Raw genomic sequence first — 22,949 nt, 5'->3', positions numbered from 1 at the left:
GCAAGGCCCAGTACCTGCTGGCAAGAGCACTGAAAATCAGCTGGGGACTGGGTGTGTTCCTTCTCAGAATGTGTGGGCATTTACCCAACCCTAAAGCTATGCCAGTCTTGGTGCGGAATCCTGGAAGTGGAGATCTGGACGACGGAAACTGGCGGATGTAGCCAGGAAGAAGCTCTCTGCCCTTGCCCTTATATAAATATAAAAATTAAACTCCTGTACCGAAGGGTTGTCAGAATGAGGACAGCGAAGTTAGAGTTTGATTTGGTGGAGTCCTCCATGGAGGAGTCGAGGGTAGGCTCAGTGGTTTCCACAGTCGACAGCAAACCCAGCACACGGCGATGCTTTGGAATCAGACGCCTCACCTTGGAGTGGGAGACGACCACACACACTGCACGCTCGCTGCACTGCACCCCATTCGGGTTCTCAGGCTGCGCTGGTGGGGGCAGCCCTGCTCCGCGGTTTCTGCTCACTAGCCTAGCCTGCCTCAGATGAGGGCTGAGCCTGGTCTGCCTGGTTTCTCTTCAGTGTTGATTGACACGCACAGACTCAAATCTCAAACTTCTTGTGCAAGTTACTGAGTTGATTTCAAGTCTTAACTCTGTAACATTTGTAAAACGGGTTTAGAACGGAATAATCTTGAGTCCTTTAAGAATTAATGTTCAAAAATATGGAAGTAGAAGTGGAAGCAGGGATGCCGACAAGACCACTATATAATAGCACTTCTGTTCATAATGACACAGCGGTGCTCTTAAATTAGTGACCTTTCTTGTTTGAGCTGTGGAGCTCAGCATGGCCCGAATTTACGGCAACGTTCCTCCCAAAACCTGGGATTATAGGCATGAGTCACCGTGCCTGGCTTTAAAGAAAAAAAGATAAAAGAAACAACACACACACACACACACACACACACACACACACACACACACACACTGGGATTTGAAGGCCGAACAAGCCCGGCTGTAGTCACCGAGGCTTGGCTGAAGGCCCAGGCCCCACCTGCTCTGCCTACCCCCATACCCAGCTAGCTAGACCAGAGGCATCTTCAAAGAACCACTTGGACCCCACAGTAGCCTGAAAATCTCTGTGGAAGGCTATTTAGAGTAGAATCAACGCTACTCTTCTTAGGCTTGGTCTGCGTTTCTTAGCCAGTTTCCGCTTACACAGAAGGTCGGGGGCAGGGCCAGACCGCCGAGGGCAAGGCTGAGAAAGTGTGCCACAGAGGCTGTGCTGGAAGATCTGGCAATTCATGGCAAACACTAGAATAAAATGTAAACATCGAGGTAAGTTTTGTCCAATAAGTGTGAATTAAAGCTCACCTGAGGGTCCTTAACTATGCCTTTCCCCCCAAGTCTGCCGGGATACACTAAAGCAACTGGGCTGGAAGGGAGGCAGAGACCCATGGGTCTCTGAGAGTCTCAAGATAGCCTGGTGTTCAAAGAAAACGTAAACCAGGGCTACACACTGAGACCCCCATCTCTCTCAAGTAATTATATAAACAAAGGAGTAAATAAATAATCACCAGCGGTGAATTCCAAGAGTTAGTTAGAGAGCTAAAATAGAAATTCTAAGGTGAAGAAAAAAATGTACGGGAGACACACTGTGCTCTAATACAAAGGGAAGAGGAGATGCTGAAACAATTACTTCATAACTTAAAATTTATACACATTAACTTCAAAAATTCAGGCTTGCAATCCTTGCACTTAGGAGGTGCAAGCAAGGTCAGGAGTTCAAGGTGATCTTTGACTAGTTTGAGGCCTAAGATATATAAGACTCTGTCTTCGAAACAAAAATAAGACCAATAAAACAAAACAAACAAAAAACAACCTCCTCCCCTAAACTAAAACCTTCAAACTTTCAGACTTGATATCTCTTCTTTCTGGGAACACCAGCACTACCGAGACAGGGGGACTGCCCATAGTTCCAGGCCAGTCACGGCTATACAGTGAGACCCTGTTCAAACAAAAGTCACATTATAAGTAACTTACATAGATTATTTACAAAAAATTACTCATATAGACACAATGTACATACATATAAATTTAGATCAATATTTACTGATGAAAAATAACTTGTCTCTACAAGGCTAAAGAAATACAGTTGTTAGCAATAGTATCCTCATAGCAAATTGTCTGGAGAGTGAAAGAATTAGGCTTCCACTAGTCACCAAATTTACCAGCTCAGTGGAAGGAAAGCCGGTTCATATCTAACTGTGGCTTAATTCTGAGACCTTTCTGATCACATTTGCGAGTCAGAAACTTTGACTTTCAATTTTCTTTTCATAGTGTGCCTCAATAGATCTCACGTATCTCGCCCAGTGAATGAGAGAGCCACACTCATGAAACTGTTCCTTCTTAGAGATTTTTGCTAACCTTCATCCCTGAAACAGAAAGGCCCTAAACATATGCTACCTCCTAATCATTAATCCCAGGGGGAAATATCTTAAAATTACTATGATAAGACTCAGTTGTATGGAAAGTTAGTTTTTAGTTTCAATTGCTTAAAACGTTTCTTCTTTATACACAGGTAAGCTTTGGTTCCCTTGAGGGCTTGCGGTTAAAAATAAAACTGATGATCTTGTTAGGACATCTAAAATGCCAGCTGCTGGCACTGGAGAGACGTTCAGCGGGTAAGAGCACTGGCCACTCTCTCAAAGGACCTGGATTGCTTTCCAGCACCCACACAACAGCTCACAATGGTCTGTAACTCCAGTTCCAGGGCACCGGTGCCCTCTGTTGGCCTCTGTGGACACTGAATGCACACACATACATAATACAGGCAAATCCCATAAAATAAAATAAATAAATCCCTCCCCAAAATGTTTTTGAATGTCAGATGCTCCCTAAATGAATTGTGCCAATAAAGGCAGTAAGAAATGTATTTTTTAAAATGGTGTATCAAGGCTGGGCGGTGGCCAGCAAAAGCCCCGGAAACCCTTGAAAAGCTCCCTCAAAGCTCGTGGCCAGTTCACCCACTCTGCACACTGAACATTTCCAATGACTACATCCCTTCCCACTCCTTTATTTGGCTCCACAGGATTGGCAGTGCCTGCTTGGTTCGGTGCTGTATACCTGTAATCCTAACTACTCTGGAGGCCGAGGCAGGAGGATCCAGGTTGAGGATCCACCCTGAGACCCACTACAAAGCAGAACAGAAGACCCCTGCTATTCCTTTCTGTGGTGTTCGTTTTCAGTTCCACAGTGGTTAATCTCTGATTAATCCCTAACCTCCCTCCAGACCTTAGAAAGATGTAGATGACACCACGTATTGCCATTGGGTCCGCACAGGATTCTGAGGCATCACCGTTGCTGAGTTTCTGCGGGCTGTTGTTAAAGGTCTTACGATTTATATTTTACTCCATGGTGATGACAATGGACTGATAATTGCACGGCAAAGTCACTTTTAGAAAAACCAACCACCTTTGACTGGGGAATGTGGCTTCGTTGCCAGAATGCTTGCTTAGTATGCACGGAGCTCCGGATTTGATTTCTAACACCCCATAAAGCCAGGTGTGTTTGTGCACAGCTGTATCCAGCACTAAAAGTGGAGGCAGGAGGGCCAATGTGCTCAAGGGGCAGTGTAGCAGATTCGAACCCCCCCCCTCCGGTGCTGGGAAGCTCCCGTGGACCAGCAGCCGCTGTTCAGCCTCCTAAGCGCTTGCATCTTCGAGTGCCTCACCGCTTGTCATTTGAACTCCAGTCTTCAGTAATTCTTCCTCGAACCGAGTCAAGAAGAAATCTGCCTTCTTAGAGCTCACCCAGCAATTCTTCCTCCCGTTTCCAGAAGTTTTTATTGGAGGCGATGTTTTCTTATGTGTAACTAGACTCAGGAAGAAGGTACCATGTATTTAAGGTACACTTGGGGCCTTAGCAGTTCACGGCACCAAGGAAATAATTCTATTGTGTGAGAAACCCATGCTCGACTGTCCTTGTTCAGTAATAATTCAGGCTTCACTTTGAGCCTGAGATTTGAATAGTTAATATGAAAAACTAGAAGTTGGGTGGTGGCGCACACCTTTAATCCCAGCACCTAGGAGGCAGAGGCAGGCAGATCTTGTGAGTTCAAGAACAGCCTGGTTTACAGAGTGAGTTCTGGGACAGCCAAGGCTACACAGAGAACCCGTTTCAATAAATAACAAAGAATTTTGTCGGGCGGTGGTGCAAACCTTTAATCCCAGCACTCGGAAAGCAGAGGCAGGCAGATCTCTGTTAGTTCGAGGCCAGCCTGGTCTACAAGAGCCAGTTCCAGAATAGGCTCCAAAGCTACAGAGAAATGCTGTCTCGAGAAACCAAAAAATAATTGGTTTAATACAAATTTGATTAATAAATTTCTTCTAGAATATATATTACAAATGATAAGTTTTTTTTTTTTTACTTTAGTTGCATTTCAGGTCATAATTCTAGAAGAAATGAGACTTGTAATTCTAGCACTCAAGAGGCCGAGGCAGGATTGCCACCGGTTCTGGGACAGCCTGGGTTAACAGAGAATTCCAAGCCAGATGTGCTATGGTGAGATCCTGTCCTAGAGATCGACCTGATAGAATGTGACAACCATGTGAATTAGAAAGGTCCCTGTTTTCCTAAGTAAAATTCTCACCAAGCTCTGAATGAGTTTCTGAATTTGAAATATTTGTGATTTCTCTCTGGGAACCAGGCTGTCAAGACAGGGAAACACACTGGACTCCAGAAAGACTAACAATGGTGTTAGTTAAGAAGGCATGGCATTCTCCAATGTACCAAAGGGAGAAGACATACTGATCTGGAGAAAACTGGCTCTCTGCTCACAGCTATGGCTGGGTCTAGGTTGCTGGTTGGAGTGATCTCATGGCCTGAGATTCTTTACCTGTTTCTTTAAAACCAAGTTTGTTAGTGCCTACACTAATCAGAATCCTGACTTAAAAGCAAAATACGACGTCTGTGCACGCACACACAGATGATTGGAATTGGTTAAATACGTATTAAAGGATGCTACACACAACAGTAAAAAAAAAAAAAGGGGGGGGGGACACAAACACCACAAAGTGAGTGTGGTGGGCACACCTGCAATCCTAGCACTATGGAAGATCACGATGAATCCCAAATAGCTTGAACTTGCAGACTAGCTACAGCTGCATAGCAAGACCTGGTCTCACCAAGTTTTTAAGCGCTGGGAGTTGACTGCAGAAAGAGATGACTCCACTAAGTTGTCTCTGACTTTCATATGGACCACAGCATCCGTGCTCATATAACATCATCAAAAACACTGGCATAGAGAGGACGCTAAGCTCCATCCTAACTTTCCCTTGTTATGTCTCTCATAGGATTAACTAAGAACGACAGGCTCCAATATTCCTGTTCACAGATACAGAACACTGGCAACTAGAGTATCTGGTCAAATGGTCTTGCAGCAAATGGCTAATCTTTTTAGCACTCTAAGTGTTGAAGATAGTGTATCATGAATGTTGTCTGCTGTTAGGTTTGGTCCCTTCCTATTGAAGCATGGTCGTCTGCTTGTTAGGAAAAGGGGCCCGAAGGCTCAAACTGTCGCTGTATTTCACAACTGGCAACACATCCAACGGAACAGTTTGACAGATACTGAAATGAGGTTTCAGGAGTTCTGGGCCCCCAAACTCTACAATGTCATTGGAATACTCTCGGAACCCGTTCCTGTTGTCTTGAAACTGTTTTTTCATTGCTCATTTAAGACTGACCATATTGTGAAGAAACTGGATTACACCTGTTGGCAGGAAAGATCTAGACAGTAAGACATCATGCTGTTAGGAGCAGCGTGACAGTGAGACAGGCTTTGCCTCCATCACCCGAGAGCTGGGGTTAGAGGCCTGCCTGGAGCCTAGTTTCTTGCTTTAGATACCTTCCTGTTGATTCTAGTACCTCCAGGGTATACTAACTTTAGAATGACACCCAAGACTAAGCTCTAACACTGAAGACTTGTGTTTCGGGTGCCATGAAGTCTGGTACTTAGATCAGGCTGGCCTCGACCCCACAGACCTTCAGGATACTGGGAATAAAGTCATGGAGCCACCATGCTAAGCTCAGTTCTAAAACCAATTAGTTATATATAAATACACTAATTTTCTTTGCCAGTTCTCAAAGCGTTGCGAAAAGCTTACACAGCATTTTTTTCATAAGGCAAGGCTAATTTGTGAGTCCTCTTACAAATTATGTTAGTGTCAAAACAAGCTTCTTTAAATATCTGCATACATACAGTTTTTCATCAATTCTATTTCATGTACTAAGCAAGGAGATGAACTGTCGGCAACTACGATGCCCCAAACCTTTAAAAAGACAGGAATGTTTGCTAATACTGCTTTAGCCAAGATGACTGTCAACTAATCTTTTTATCCATCTAGAACATTCAGTGGTGGAGTCCCAACCCCCAAGCAGCCCCACTTTATCTTTGGAAAACTCAAAACTGTTCGTAATTTGTTCTTGGTACCACGTGGAACACACCTGACAGCTCACTGTGACATATGCTACATGCCCCTCCTTCAAAGGAGGCAACTTAAACTGTGTGTGCATTCTCTCTATAAAAAAATTTCAAAGACTTGAAACTTGTAATCTTATATTATTTACTTGCAATCAATTTGTCTAATATACAGTATATATGTGGTAGTGCTTCAGCTTTGACTCCACCCACTTCCAAGAGCATTCACAATGAACTTTTCATGTTCTCTAAGTCCTGAAATCTTCTGAAAGGCAAGTGTAACAAATACAAACCACTGCTGTGATGAGAGCGCCCAGCAAGGAGGACTGGAGGTAGTCTTATTTATGGACCTTCATATAAAAAACAGAAAAACCTCAACAGATTCTACAATTCGAACCTGTAAAGTCCAAGTACAGAGATATTTGAATGTCCCAAGTTTACAAAGGTGTTCCCCTTACCCAATTCCTCTAAATTAGCACACCTGCAAGTAAATCAGAATTAAATACCAATAAAATTCACAAAGCCAGAAGCAGTTTAGTGCTCACAAGTTTATATTTTAAGTTGATAAAGATTCTTGTGTATTTCCTAAATACACAGACAGACAGATTTTGGAGGTTTACATACATGTCTCAGGACACTTATATTAGGTAGGCAAATTACATTAAAAAAAAAAAAAGTTGGTCTTTGTAAAAGATCTTCCCAGAGAGCTTTCACAAACAGCAGGCAGAAGAAAGTGTTCTGTTTACAGTGTTTAAGATGCTGATTCTCCCACATCATAATGGCCTCAATCATCCCTTTCATAAACCCCAAAATTTCATTCCTAATAGTGTATTCCAAATTTAGTACCCCAATATTCTAAACTCCAGGGCTAGAAATAGAAAACATCTTTGAAAGTGTGCTTATCCCTAAAATGTTTTAAATGACCTTGTTCAAGTTCACTTGAAGCCTGGGATACAGCAGGGAAGGGACAACATAAATAATCCTATTTCAAACCCTAAATTGATTACGAAAACATCTGTTAGCTCAAACTGTGTAGATTAGGTACCATAGTTAAGCTTAAGGATCTGGGTGACTGAACGGCACAAAAACTGAGGCTTACATCTAGTTCTTCGGATTAAAAAACCATCCTTTTATAAAGTGAAAAGGTCACAGCCCACTAATGACGCCAACTACAGTGAGGTGTTTAGGTCATGACGAGAGCTACCAGAAGGACCGTGTGGTAGGAAGCTTACTGGGGGCAGATAGGATACAAAATTCCTAACGCAGTCATTTTACAGGGAGAATATAAATTTACAAAAGAGCTGTTTTATGGGGCAAATAGAGCCTCCTAAAAGAGCCAGGGCTTCCAAAGCAGACCTGATCAAACCCAGATCTGGTAAGCTGTAGTAGTTAGAGGCAAGTGTCTGGTTTCTCTGAGCCTTTATCTGTAAAATAGAATAGCACCTACGTTAGAGTCTAGAAAAAAATAAGGCAGACAACACAAAAGTATAGGCATACTGAAAAGGCGTGGAAGCAAGAGTCATGAATCCGAGATGATTCTAACTCTCTTATGCTATCTGCTCAGAGAAGGGTAAGGTCTCAGGGCTTGTCTCTGCTTTCCCACGTTTACACTCAAGCCATCCTTGGGCCCTTTCAAAGTCCCAATCCTTTAACTTCCTCACTTCTCCCTTTCTACTAGCTTTCATTAATTTTGTTCTTGGCTCACGTCTAAACTACTTAGTGTGCTTGAGTACTCTGTGAACGGCAATAATTAGCTCACTCTTCATCGGGATGACTCAACCTAAGCCAGAGTGTTTTTTGCCCCCAAAGTAAAAACTACTGGTTACTGTCCTGTTTCCCCTTCCAATACTGCACACCCTCAAGATCCTGATCACTAGGGCACTAAAATTTAGCAGCTTGTATAGGAAATAATACCCATGACAAATGAAGGACCATATGGGAAGTGTGTCTGGGAGAAATAACACATGATCTGAATTTATGACATGGTATTGCCACTGTGGAATATGAAAGTGTATGCTCTTCCCCTTCATTAAAATTAAAAATTCTAAAAATATTTTATTTAAAATATAAATTACAAGAAAAACTTCACCAAATGTACAACATAACTCTGTCAGACTTCCAGACAAAATCATGAGTATCCAATCCATTACCTTTCTGAGACCAATCAAAAGTTCTTAAGCAATTTATCAACTTCCTGAAGTTGTATTGTCAGAAAAGGAATATACTTAAAAAAATAGAAACGTCCAGTAGTATACCTTAGTACTAAAACTATTTTTTAAAAAAGATCTCGAAGGGAAAAAGGCGATCCCTCAAGACCATGAAACAAAATAACTTAGGCAGTCAGCAAGTAGAAAAATCTGTCAATTCTGTTCTGGTAAAGTGTTTACTTCAAAGAAACTTATATAGGCTGAGGCAAATATATATTCAAGAGTATAAACATTTTTTTCCTTTGGATTACCTAAAAACAAACTTTTTTAAAGTATATTTCAGATGACTAAAAATATAGCCAAATCTGTCACAACACGACATAAAAGGCAATGGACAATTATAGAATATTTTAAATTAACAGTAATAAGTCATCTACAGCAAACCTGTTTCCAACTAAAATCAAAACAAAAGCACAACAACCCCGTAGTGTACCAAATGTGTATTTCAATTTACTGTATGCAATCTAACAAAAATTTGGTCATAATTTACCAGATATACATAAATGATTTAAGTAATAAAAGAAATTCTGTTTCAAGATAAGGTCATATCTCGAGTAAAATAAAGTACATTAAGGATGTAAAGCCAAGTCCAGTTTCTATGCAATAAGTGAACTACTGTCTAATAAAGCAGATTTAGGTGATTTTTTAAATATATATATTTGCTCTTTAATATATATTTATATATAGACAGATCTACCAATTGTAAACTATGGTTTATTTTAAAGGAAGGGGATTAATGGGATGAAAGAAATCTTTATACTATACTTACATATTCACAAAGCAGAACATTTTACGTTTAAAATACTTTTTCATTCATAATATTTCTGCCCAACTATGTCTACTTTGGACTTTACTAGAGTTACATTTTACTCATTTGTTTCAAACACTGAGAATAAGGTGTACTCTTCATTTTAAACAAAACTCAAACCTGAACTAGTCTTCTGCCAGGCTCCCAGGTGTGCAGAGACTACCATAGAGTTGAGGGCCATGGGGGCATCTCACAATGGAACACTAACATTTCATCTCTCATCTAGCCACACAGAAAGTCACTGACCAGTATCAAACCATCATTCTACTGAAATCAGAGGCAATGATCAAGTTTGTCTCTTTAAATGGAAATCAACTTTTCAACTTTGACCAGACGGAGCACCAAAAAGATTGTGTCTGTCAAAGCAGCTCTGTGGTTTCTTCCACACAACTGGCCCAATTTAGTTACTTGATATAAAATAGGAAAATATACTCAATTTGTATTCAAAAGAAAGTTGAAAATATGCTGTCTCTCACTCTTCTCTATACAATATGCTCTTGATCCGTGTCGTCATGTTAGCAGTAGAAGGCTGCTTAAGTTCCACTGTCAGCTAGTTCATGTCACCAGACAAAATAAATCTAACAATTTCAACTCAATGAATCACTCTTTGACTCCTAAAGAATTTAGATAATGGAACAATAAAGGCTCTCAACATTTCATTTGTAATATTTCTGCAGTTTGTTGAATCATGGTGACTATAAAGATTTCATCAAGGTATGGTGACTTTAAGGAATGGAAAAATAAATTATCAGCCACAATTTATATCACTCAATATCCCGGTAAGTATGAAACAAAAGAGAATGCACATTTTGGGTTAATTTTAATGATTTTTAAAAAAGGGCACAGGGGGGCAAAACCCTGATATTTCACTTATTTTGCATAACAAGCTAACCAAACTGGACATGGATGATAAATCATAAAACAAATCATTTTATGTATTTTTCTATGACTTTTCTTCAATTAGACTTCTGTGTTTCAAATAAGGCTGAGGTATAGTACACTGGCAAAATTTAAGAGGCAAACAAGAATAGTGCCAAAGTAACAGATACCCAAAACCAAAAACTGTCAGAAAACATTATATAGTAACCATTTATCGAATTAGAGCAGCAGGAGAAAGTCACTTCTAAGTCATCATCATTTTAGTGGTTTGTCAGCTTCACCATGGCAACGTCGTAACATCATTCTTCATTTGTGCAGTGGGAAAATTCATGTCAAAGTGGAAGGGAGGAAGGGGAGTCAGTTCATTCCAATAAATTACCTCTCCAGTTCTTATAAACATGCCTATCAGCACAGAATTCAGAAATAATATCTAAGACTAGAAGAGACTTGGTTTAAGTTATAAAGCAAATAAAATGAAAAAAATACAAGAAAATAGAACCAATGGGGTTGAAAAAGCCCCTCACTGAAAATCTGTATTAAAAAAAATAAAATTAATAAAATAAAAATAGAAACAAAACTCTACTAGTACAAACTAGCCTGAGTGGTTTGATTGACAGAGTAATTGGGTCAACTGTCACTGTACTTCCACAAATGGATTTCCTTCATTCATGTTACAGTAGTACATGAATGTAACCTCTAGAAAGGACAAGTACTATATTTTCATAGAACCCAAATAGTTAACTGTATATCCTATAAATAAAAAATATTTTACTTTGATAACTGACTGAATGTGGGGACTTCATGTATCCAACCACATGGTTGTTTGCTGTACAGTCCTGTGCAAATATAAAAAAAATTTTTTTTGCTATAAGGCTTTAACCCTACAGTTTTTCACAGCAACGTAACTACCATCCAGCATGTACCATATTTTGCAAGCCTTCAAGTTCAACAATCCAAATTGTCGATTCATAGTATGTCCAAATGCAGCATTCTTGAGGAATATAGTAAGGTCAGTTAAGCATCCAGAGACATACAGACATCTCCTGATTCATCCCATCGAGATGCATCATTCTGGTCTTCTCCATTCTCAGCCAGCTCTTCCTCAGGCTCTCCTCCTTCATTCTCCTCGTACTCTTCATCCCGAGGGAACTCTGCATCCTGTCCCTGATCTACACCTTCTTGCCCTCCTGGCTGTGACTTATCTGCACAGTCCATACAGACTCCATAGCGTCGAGATCCATGTCTTATTCCAACACTGGCTGCTAACATGAAGATCTTCTTACACACCATGCATTTGTATTTCTTATCCTTTTTATGCACCTAATTGGGAGAAAAACCCAAAATAAGGATAGTACAGATAAAGACCACATTTGAGCCATTCAAATTAAGCCATACATTTAATAATAAAATGATAGCTAATAGATGAATACTTTCTAGATGAAGGACAGTATCAGCTCAAAAATAATTGTTTAAAGCAACTTAACCATTCTTCTTTAAACTTGCGAATAAAATGCTAGAAACATCCCTTGCCATAAAAGCCCTCATGATCACTCACCAGGGAATGTCTTTTTACATGTTCTCTTCTAGTAAACAGCTTCCCACAAATGTCACAGCTAAACGATCTCACTCCAGTATGAATGAGCAAGTGTCTTTTTAGTGTTCGTCTGTATTTGGCTACATAGGTACAGTGAGGGCATTTTAACTTGTTCATGATTAGAGGTGAGTCACCTTAAAGGAAGAAAAACAGTACTGTTTAATATATATATATATACACCTTTAAACAGAAACCTTATATCAATACTTCTATACTTAGCCATAAGAACAGCAACTGTTAACACAGCTGCTATTTATTTTTTAAAGCTCAGAATGTGGAAGCTTTTAAATATTAAAAATTACCATTTTGTATTTGTTGATAATACTTGCCATTTTCCCAAGTTTCTTGTTTGGGCCAAGATTCTGGCAATAATCCATACTTGAAATCATTTGAAGCACCTGGTAACAATCCATATTTGAAATCATTCGAAGTACTTGGTAGCAATCCATACTTGAAATCATTTGAAGTGCTAGGCATCACACCATACTTGAAGTCATGGGATGCTCCTAGAGCAATTGGAAAGGGATTTTGAGGAAATGGTTAGGGGAAGTCTGTTATCCCTTAATTAGAGCCCAAGAAAATAAAACACAATTATAAGAACATGATAAGCTTTCTAATAGACACTAAATAAAGCTCCGTGTGCTGACTCACTCACACCTGTGAGACAGGCCAGGAGTTCAGGGCCAAACGTGGATACACTGTGAATTTGGAGTCAGATATGGTCACATAGAAGATCCTGTCCTAAAAACTATCCGATTCCCTCACCCCGTCTTCACTCCAAAACCTAAATAAAAACAACAGGTCTTGGATTCAATTCCCATACTAAAACAATATAAATAAAATTCTTGAACCTCCAAAAATGCGAGCTTACTAACAACAAAAGCCTAGTCCTATAAAAACCCGACACAGAGTCAAGAATTACCTCTTTTTGGATTCAATTACATTTTAAATATATACATACAATTTATTGGGTCAAAGAATTTCTTCTGTATACAGAATCATCAGTTTGAGACTCGATCCAACCAACCATCAATTCTAACATGTGGGTTCTTTTTCAGTGGTTGCCAACTTGCTACCCAGTTCCCACTCAGTCACAGCATTTCCCCTCTGAGGCGTGGTATTATGCAGTCCAGGCTGGCCTTGAACTAAGCAACCTCCTGCCTTCACTCGCCAAATGCGCCACCATACCTGTCAGCAATTGTTTATGAGACAATAAGACCACAATGCTTGGGAGGCTGAGGCAAAGCCAGACTAATAAGAGAAAGACCCTGTTTCAAAAATAAGATCAAACCCAACACACTAATTCAGAGCCTGTCAGGCCGCAAGAATCAAGGGCTACCCATCTAACTCACTTTCAATGCCAGATCAAAGACTAATACGATGGAGCCTTTCCTTCCAAACACCTCTCTGGGCTGCTCCATTCCAACATAAGGACCTCTGGGAGGTTTCTCCATGTGTGGTAAATAGACACTTTTAATTCTGACTTCCCTGAAACATTCCTTTTTAATATAGACATGCACAGAACATGTAGTAATAACAGGCAGACCATCTCTAACCTAAAAACCCACACAACCTCAAATGCTCACAAATCTAGAATGCTTTTAGAACATCGTATGCTCAGAAAACTTTCAGACAGGGTGCTGGAGAGATGGCTCAGTGGTTAAGAAGTGCACTGACTGTTCTTCCAGAAGACACAGGTTCAATTTCCAGTACTCACATGGCAGCTTCAGGTCTTAGGGATCTGACACCTTCACACCAACAAACCAATGCACGTAAAATAAAGTTAAAATTAAAAAAAAAAAAACAACTTTCAGACCTTGGACATTGTCAAGCTTTTAGATGAGAGATGTCAACCTATCCCTAAAGGCCATGTATCAAAATATTTCAAAATTTGAAAAGACTCCAACATTTTAAAAACATCTGGTCCCAAGCACTTTGATAATAAAATTTTCCATTTACATACTGTACCGTTAAAAATTAGAGTAAAAATTTCAGGCAGTGGTGGTGCACGCCTTTAACCCCAGCACTCAGGAGGCAGAGGATGGTGGATCTCTGTGAGTTTAAGGCCAGTCCGGTCTACAAAGTGAGTTCCAGGACAGGGACCAAAGTTATTCTTTGGTAAAAAGAATATAGAAGGAAGTTAAAAAAAAAAAAAAAACTTTTGTGGGATGATTTTTTTAAATGTACTACATTACCATTATATAGCTTTATACACACACACAGACACATGCACACACACGGGGAGGGGGGAGAGGGAGAGCGAGAGTGCGGGGGAGGGGGGAAGAGTGTGAGTGAGTTCCTGGACAGCCAAGGCCATATAGAGAAACCCTGTCTTGAAAATCACCAACAAACAAACAGAACAAAGACTACCCTCTGGGGCTATAAATACAATGCTGTTGATCTCCCAACTAGTGTGTGTGTGTGGGGGGGATGGAAGGGCAGCCTGGGACAGTCAACCTTTCAATTTCTACTTTCTAAACTGAGCTGGGGCTTTATGATTCCTATTTCTTACCTGTGTACAAAACAAATTACAGTTGCTCTCTAGGACAGCAAGACCTGTCTTACCTTTGTGCTTCTAGTGCTTAACATAAATGACCTTTACCTATTTGTTGAATAAATATTTTAGAAAGAGAACATGTACTTGATATTTTTAACGTGTTCAATACACTTCAAAAGTTGACCTCAGAAATCATATTAGATCTGCTAAAATTCAAATAAATAACGCTGACTATATATAGACAGAAAAAATATTTAACAATAAACTGGCAATGCAAGATTAGAATTAAATTTAAAAAACCACACACTTCCAATTCCATGCTTCTCTGTATATACCATTCATGACTAACAGTCAGAAATACACACTTAGGGAGACTGCGCAGTGGACTAAGGCCCTTGCCTCCAAGCAATATCAACTGACCGGTTCCCTGGGACCCACATGGTAGACAAAGTCAGTTCCCAGTTGTCTTCTGACCTTGGTGTCACACGTGTACACACAAATAAATGAAAGTATTTTTAAAAACATTAAAAGATATTTACAATTCAAATTAAGAAACCCACACTCCAAATTTCATAGAAGTCTTCTAATTCTTAATATTAGCAAAGGTAACTTGTAGAAATTATGAGAAGCTGTAATTCAACATACCTAAGAGTTAATAAGGTCTATTTCAAACAAATACTTAATGTTCACTAATATCTTTGGTATATCATACCATAGATTAAGGAGAAAACAGTTGAGATCAAACTCATCAAAAGGGCGACCTATGACACAAACAACTCCGGAATCCAGAAGAGCCAGCTTGATTAGCATGTGCCAGACCAAAATCCCAATATTTAGGGAAATAACCCTAAATCAAAGACTTACTCTTAAAAATTAAACAAACAAAATGGCATTTTCCACAGAAAGCTGTTTGTGTACTGTTTTACATTCTTGAACCCAATTTCTAAACCAAAAAATTGGGTTCTATTAAATACTCTTAAGACAGTAGTAATTCTCCATACAATCAATAAATAATTTATTTAAAAGATCGTCAAAATTCTCTATTGCTTAAAAAAAAAAAATCCAAAGGCATGCTGGGCACTTGGGGGATAGGGTCAGGAAGATCTGAGTTCCAGGCCAGCCAGGGAGGGCTACATAGTGTGACCTGACTCAAGCAAAACAAAACAAAAGGTGTCCCTCAAAAGTACAGGGCGTGGCCGGCATATTCAAGGCCCTGTGTTTGATCTCCAGCACCTGAAAGGGAGTGGTAGGAGCCAATAACTTTTACAAGCAGTGCCACCTGTTCTTCCACCATTAATTTTAAAAACTTCATGTATGAAGGTAGATATGTTCTTGCTAAAAATCTTACTGTACCTACCAGCATCACCTGCATCTTGACCACTGCAGGCTTCTGCCAATAAATTTGTATTCACGGTCCTATCGCCATCAGACCCTGAGAGTAGTGCACTGTCCAAATCTGAAAATGATACAAGAAGTTTATTTACAACCACAGCATAACAATTCACCCAAGAACACTAGTTTCTTTCTAGACCTCTTTTGTTTATGATGCAGGCCAGTTAAGAGGCCTTCCAGTATTGTGTATCCACCACATGAGCAATCCTAAGCCAGAGAGGCATAGCTACAACAGTACAAACAAATGTAAACTCCAGGTGAAGCAAAGACCCGAACTTTCCTACTGTTGAAAATGAACACCCTCCAAATACTTGTTAAATAGATGTATCACTCTATGTACCTAATGTGTGCCAAGAGTATGAACTTGCAGAGTCTCTCCTTTTACCATGGGTTCCAGGACTTAAATTCAGGATGCCAGACCTGCGTAGCAATCTCTTACCTGTCTTCTCACCAGTCCTGTTATTTCTGACTTTCTGTTAATTGTGAAAATACTTTTAATTAAATGTTTTTTTGTGATGCTGAATATTCAACCACTGCTCTGTAGGTAGGTCCTAAACATCATAGGTAATACTACCTTCTTTACAATGTCATCATGTAAGATGAGACAGAACATACTAAAAACGATGACAACATCATTTTACTTTCTGTATGAATATAATGCCTGAACGCATGTATGTGCACTATGTTTGTGCCCATCTGTGCTCCTGGAACTGGAGTTACAGATAGTTGTATGCCATGATGTGGGTGTCAGATAATGAGAAACAAAGCAAAGAATAAGACCATGAGAAAAGGCCAAGTATATGAAAGGGCCCCGGAATTATTTTTATCCCATTCAAAGTATTTATAACACTCTTAGGATAATACTTGGGCAATTAACAGGGAAAGTGGAAAAAAGGAAGCTTGTGTTGGGAATCAAAGAATGAGGGAATGTTTTATAAAATGTGACGATAACACGGAAGAGTGAGAAACTGAGTAAGAATTATTTTAGTGGGTAAAAGTAACATCTTTAAATGCTGCCAGAAGTCACTGAAAGATGTCAAGGATACTCAACATATATCAACAATGAGAAGACTATTTTTAAGAATCCAGAACTTGCGGGTGGAAAGAAGGCTCAGCAGTTAAGAGTACTGGCTGCTCTTTCAGGAGTCCTGAGTTTAATACCCAGAAAACACCTGGTGGCTCACAACCACCTATAATGGGATCCGATGCCCTCTTCTGTCATGCAGGCACACATGCAGATGGAGCACTATGCACATAATACATAAAATAAAATCTCTAAAAAGGCTCTAGAACTCCAGGTCGGAGTATTCAAGAGAACAGTGCTGAGTGTGCTAGGCTCGAACCAGTAATTCCAATCCTTGAGAGATGAAGACAGGAGAACTGACCTGAGTTTGTGAAAACTGATAACACAATTTCAAAATCCCAGGACCTACATGAAATGTGCAGGGAGTGTGTCTGCAGCGCAGTAACCCAGCACTGTTTTGGCACCGAGAAGATTGTTGGGCATTGCTAGCGAGGTTCAATGACAGAGCCTGTCTCTCAGGGGACAAATGAGCAGGACACAGCACCCTCAATACCAATACTCTCGAAAAGAATAGGGTATAAACTGACAGCAGAAAAAAAATTTAAAAATAGTAAAATTCCATTGCACAAAAACTCTTAGAGACTATGATCTATACAAGTTTCATTTTCATGTAAACATATCCATAATTTATTACCATGGCATATAAAAAAGCATGCAGTTACTTAAAAGCCCTTTATTTATCATAACAAAAAGAGATATTTTTCTTTCTCTTTCCTATTCAGTAATTTCATTTACAACACAAATGTTGTAAATGCTAATTTCTTAGCATCCTAGAAACTTGTTTTCCTTCACCCAAACTCACTGATTCAAGAGACTGACTGCCCTGTCTTGTTTACACTGGGCTCCACATAGTTTCTTCTTCTCACTATTCAGAGACATATTTCTGTCAACAAATAGTCCTTAATACACTCTAGTTTCCTCAATACACTCTAATTCTAATTAAACAGATCAAACCTCTACCTGAGAAACCTCCGCTGCCCAAGTCATAAAACCAATTTCACAACTCACTATCTGGCATACAAATATATAATACAGCCCTAAACCTAACTCACCTCTCGTCCATTCACTATGTCTTCTAGCCTCTTGTCCATGCACTCCAGTTTCTTGCTACCCTGCCATGAATATCTTTGTTCCTCTCCCGACAAATTCCCCTACAACACCACACCAACTCTCACTGCATTCTCTCCCAAATCTTTTCTGGGCTGTCAGCCCACCTCCCACACTGGAACCTTTCTCATGATTCCTAAGCACCCAATAGATCATGAATTACTACTTACAAATTAGTTTTAGGTAAGATATTCTTAGTCTTAACCTCTAAAATGTGCTTGGTATCTTGAGATGTAAATTTTGTTTCCAGACTCTTTATGATGTGGAAAGGAATTTCCCAGAAGTATCATTTGTTATACTGTAACCTTTTTCAAAGAGTACAGCTTTGAGAACAAAAATTTTCAATACTCTGGCTGGAGTGTGATAGCTCAGTTACTTATAAACCAGTGCTGATAAAATGGAGACTGGCAGATCCCTGATATTGCCTTACCAGCCAATCCAGCCCACCTGGCAAAGCAGGTTCCAGGCAAGTGAGACTCGCTTTAAAAACAGAAAAGGGGGTGGAAATAAGGTGGATGTGCACACCTGTCTACATGCAGACATAGATATTCAAAACAGAAAACAGCCAGGCAGTGGTGGTGCACGCCTTTAACCCCAGCACTTGGGAGGCGGAGGCAGGCGGATCTCTGTTGAGTTCGAGGCCAGTCTGGTCTATAGGGCAAGTTCTGGACAGCTTGGGCTGTTACATAGAGAAACTGTCTTGAAAAAAACAAAACAGGAGAGATGCCTCAGTGGTTAAGAACAACTGGCTGCTCTACCAGAGGACCTGGATTCAATTCCCAGCATCCACTTAAAGGATCATGATTGCAGGGTGCACGCCTTTAATCCCAGCACTCGGAGGCAGAGGCAGGCGGATCTCTGTGAGTTCAAGACCAACCTGATCTACAGAGCTAGTTCCAAGACAGGCTCCAAAGCCACAGAGAAACCCTGCCTCGGGAGGAAAAAAAAAAAAACAAACAAACAAAAAAAAAAAAAAGAGAAAAAAAAAAAGGATCATGATCATCTTCAATTTTCAGTTCCTATCTAGCTTCCATGGACACAAACCATGCACATAAAAAACTGACATACAGGACTGGAGAGATGGCTCAGAGGTTAAGAGTATTGCCTGCTCTTCCAAAGGTCCTGAGTTCAATTCCCAGCAACCACATGGTGGCTCACAACCATCTGTAATGAGGTCTGGTGCCGTCTTCTGGCCAGCAGGCATACACACAGATAGAATATTGTATACATAATAAATAAATAAATATTTTAAAAAACTGACATACATGCAAACAAAACAATGCAAAAATTAAAAAGGAGATAAATTCAACAGTCTGGTCAACTTACTATATTGCTGTCAGAAGCAAATAGTATTATATAAACTTGAGGGGTAGGATATGATAGGTACACAAAGCCCCCAATTTGCCTTGCATTACCAAAACACAACTACTTCTCCAAACTTAGAGGTCCACATTAATAGTATTCAGACAACTTATGGCCTGCAGCAAACAAATCACAAAAAAGCTCTCTTATGGATTAGTTCACATAAGGCTTCTTTCTTCAACTACTAAGTTCCTATAGCTTCACCTCTGTTCCCTGGGGTTTCTTACTTGCAGGCTGTAACCACCAATACACCCAAATGAAACCGGAAAGGAAGGAAACCAGAATTGAGAGTCTATATAACTCTTGCACCCGAGAGGCAGAGGCAGGGAGTCTCAATAGCCAGAGATCATTTCCAAAATGAAAAATAAAAAATATCAAGAGCCAAATTCATGGGGGGGGGGGGTGGCAGACACTTTCACAGTTCCATCTCTTAAGTATTTAAAAATTCTTATTTAGAAAGATTTCATGGCCCAATAACTACTAATTTTTAAAGTGAGCAGTAAACCTTCCTAAGGGTTGTAAGAGGCTCATTCTTCACAACATAATCTTTAACAAATGAAGCCCTTAAGTGTTGCCTGAGCATCTAGAATGGAGTCCAAGTCCATAAACGGAGAGTTGAATGCACATTAGTGCAACCACCCACTGGAGTACATAGGCAGCACCCTGCAACCACAACATGCAGACTGCAAAGTGTGGTCTAGGCTGAACTACATAACCAGACCTTGCCACAACAACAGAATCATATCTATGACAAAATTTAAGACAAAACATTAAAATATACAAAACATTTGGTTAACAAAATTAATTTTCTTTAGAAACTTGGGATCTTGGACACCTTTACATAATTTCTAAATTCTGAGCTGTTTGCTTTCCTCCTTTCCCATTAGAGAAGTTGTTCGAACTACACTAGGGGATTCTTAAGAAACAGAACCATACCTAAAACCCACATTTCAATCAAAGCAAACTCCACAGTTCTAGACTACTCTGAACAGTTCATACAAGAAGTTCTATTACAAGGTCAAAACAGTACGAGGGCTCAGAAATGCCCAACATAGAACTATTTTAATGGCATGTGAACTATCTCAGTGGGTAAAGGCATGACCTGCGTTCAGGCTCTGTGAGTTACATGGTAGGAGAATAGACTCTCCATAAACTGACCTTTAACTTCCACACAAGAAGGTATATAAATACACGTGCGCCTGCACACAAACGTGGTAATTTTTAAAGAATATGTATGATTTAGAAAGCATTTCAGAATTTTGCAATACCCAAAGTAATAATGAACAATAATTATTACCACAAATATAGGACAGAAATGCTGACTAGCATATAATCCTAACTAAAAGTTTCCTGCAATTAGAATTACTAGTTATTTTGGATACATGCGTTTATTAAGATTCCTTAAAGGTATGTACTTTGAGCACTGCTTCCTCAAAACTGTTTTCTAACTGTGAAATTATACTCTATTTCACTAAAAGGCAATTATGTAAATTAAGAATGTGAACCTAGGGTCAGTGGGATGGCCCAGTGGGTAAAGATGCCAAGTCTGTTGCCCTGAGTTAGTTCCCTGGAACCCATGAGGTGGAAGGTAAAGACTAGCTCCTGCAAACTCTCCTATTTCCAAATGCATAATGTGGAAACCTTACATATGCAACATGCAAAATAAATGTAATAAAAGACACAGGTTGGGGTAGCACATGCCATTTACCAAAATGCTCCAGAAACTGAGGCAAGGGGATCACAAGTTCAAGGTCTTCATGAACTATACACAAAGTTCAATGAAGGCCAGGACATTACTATTAGCCTGTGCCAGATATAGCAAATAAAAATTTAAGGCCTAGGCTCCCACGAAACCAATAGGTACAGCAGGATCAAAAACCCATTGCCATTGTTCTTGAGGTCTCAGGCAGTTTTGTGGATGCTCACCTTACTAGACCTGGATGGAGGTGGGTGGTCCTTGGACTTCCCACAGGGCAGGGAACCCTGATTGCTCTTTGGGCTGACGAGGGAGGGGAACTTGATTGGGGGAGGGGAAGGAAAGGGGAGGCGGCGGTGGGGAAGAGACAGAAATCTTTAATAAATAAATAATAATAACAAAAAAATTTCTAACTGAAAAAAAATTAAGGCCTAAATGCTTACTTCATTAAGTAAAGCTCTTCAAAGAAAACCAGCCCACAAATCACAATCCCAGAGAATCTAGACAACACTGAGGACCCTAAGAGAGATATACATAGATCCAATCTACATAGAAGTAGAAAAAGACAAGATCTCCTGAGTAAATTGGGAGCATGGGGACCTTGGGAAAGGGTTGAGGGGGAGGGAAGAGAGGCAGGGAGGGGAGCAGAGAAAAATGTAGTGCTCAATAAAAAAAATAAGTAAAGCTCTTGCCTTGCATTCACAGCGCCCTGTGTTTGAAACACAATATTGAAAAATAAACTAGTAACTAAATTTTAAATCTTATAATTTACCCAATTTGGTTAGAATTTAATTTCCCAGTAACAAATCAGTTAAAAAAGTTAAAAATCATTAGAGCTCTTTTGATTGGCAAGTTTTCAGTTTAGTCTATAAATCCAATACGAAAGGACAAAAATTTAAAATCCTTGATTCTCCTTCATGTATTCCTGTGTATAGATATGTCTTTTGATTAAGACAATTTAGTTAAGTCAAACAAGATATGCTACTTTAAAGAATCAAAATGTAAGCCTCAATATAACCTCCAGAAAATGTTTGGAGATGCAATATCAGTTTCAACATTACAACGGGACAAGAAGACACATTCTTAGAGCTGCAGTTACAAACTGCAGTTACGACCTGGGGGAAGTCACGTTCCCTTTACAGGTATTCACAAGTCTAAATGTGCCAAGCATTGATTTTTAGATTTCAAAATATATTCACTAGCACTTTTCAGATGTTTGCAACAGGAGCTTTAAATTAATGCAAAAGCATTTCACTATTTTTTCATTATTTATTATACAGAAGTTTATGAACAAATTTTCAGGTTCAGAATGATTTTTTTTTAAGATCTTAGCATGAGACATGAACCTAAAGAATCCTTTTACTATGGAATAATTTTAGGAAAGGCCTTCACCTTAATAAACACACAGATTTGTTTTGTTGGTAAGAACTTCCTTACAAATTCCAATTCTCTATATTCAACACAGGAGAAGGAATGGCACTTAAATTAAACATGAGTTCAGAAGTATTTAAATTTCTAATCCAACTAAAGGGTTTAAAACTATGTCCAAATTACACTAAAAAGGCAGAATAAGGGTTTTCCAGAAGTTAATTTTGGCTCAATATAATGGCAACTTCTATTAACACTTATCGCTGCTTAAGGTCATGTTTGTCAGCATTCAAGCAAGCCATGCTATGTAAACCAATTATCTAACATTTGGGAAAAAAGCACACAGCACTGGAAAACTGTTATAAATAACTTCATGACCATGGTAGATAACTGTGCATGTATGCTTGTTGTTTAATTTCCATATGCCCTCATAAGAAAATAGAATGCATTTTTAAATAATAAAGATACTCACAACCTTAACCAAGTTAATCATACCAATCACGCTCATGAAATGGGGAGTCAGTTTTAATGACTA

The 22,949-nt window shown here is 39.4% G+C and overlaps 1 protein-coding gene and 1 long non-coding RNA gene across 4 annotated transcripts in view; both read right to left on the bottom strand.

The window, feature by feature from the left end:
- The window catches only part of LOC126513379 (uncharacterized), a 1,096,546-nt gene that overhangs the window by 430,003 nt on the left and 643,594 nt on the right, over positions 1 to 22,949 (bottom strand). The gene's annotated exons all lie outside the window — the stretch shown is intronic.
- Positions 8,450 to 22,949, bottom strand: part of Zbtb10 (zinc finger and BTB domain containing 10) — a 32,506-nt gene continuing 18,006 nt past the window's right edge. Inside the window, exons 3-6 of one of the 2 annotated variants that reach the window (XM_050161703.1) lie at positions 15,763 to 15,861; positions 12,211 to 12,414; positions 11,870 to 12,042; positions 8,450 to 11,634 (exon numbers count right to left, since the gene is read on the bottom strand). In XM_050161703.1, coding sequence (XP_050017660.1) covers positions 11,329 to 11,634; positions 11,870 to 12,042; positions 12,211 to 12,414; positions 15,763 to 15,861 — 782 coding nt within the window. In that variant the 3' untranslated portion in view covers positions 8,450 to 11,328. The remainder of the gene's footprint in view (positions 11,635 to 11,869; positions 12,043 to 12,210; positions 12,415 to 15,762; positions 15,862 to 22,949) is intronic. The other variant, XM_050161704.1, reaches the window with a different exon arrangement.

Source organism: Alexandromys fortis, unplaced genomic scaffold (genome assembly GCF_014885135.2).
Source record: "Alexandromys fortis isolate MF-2015 unplaced genomic scaffold, M_Fortis_MF-2015_v1.1 scaffold_74, whole genome shotgun sequence".
Lineage (NCBI taxonomy): Eukaryota > Metazoa > Chordata > Mammalia > Rodentia > Cricetidae > Alexandromys > Alexandromys fortis.
This window is presented reverse-complemented; position numbering and strand designations above follow the sequence as displayed.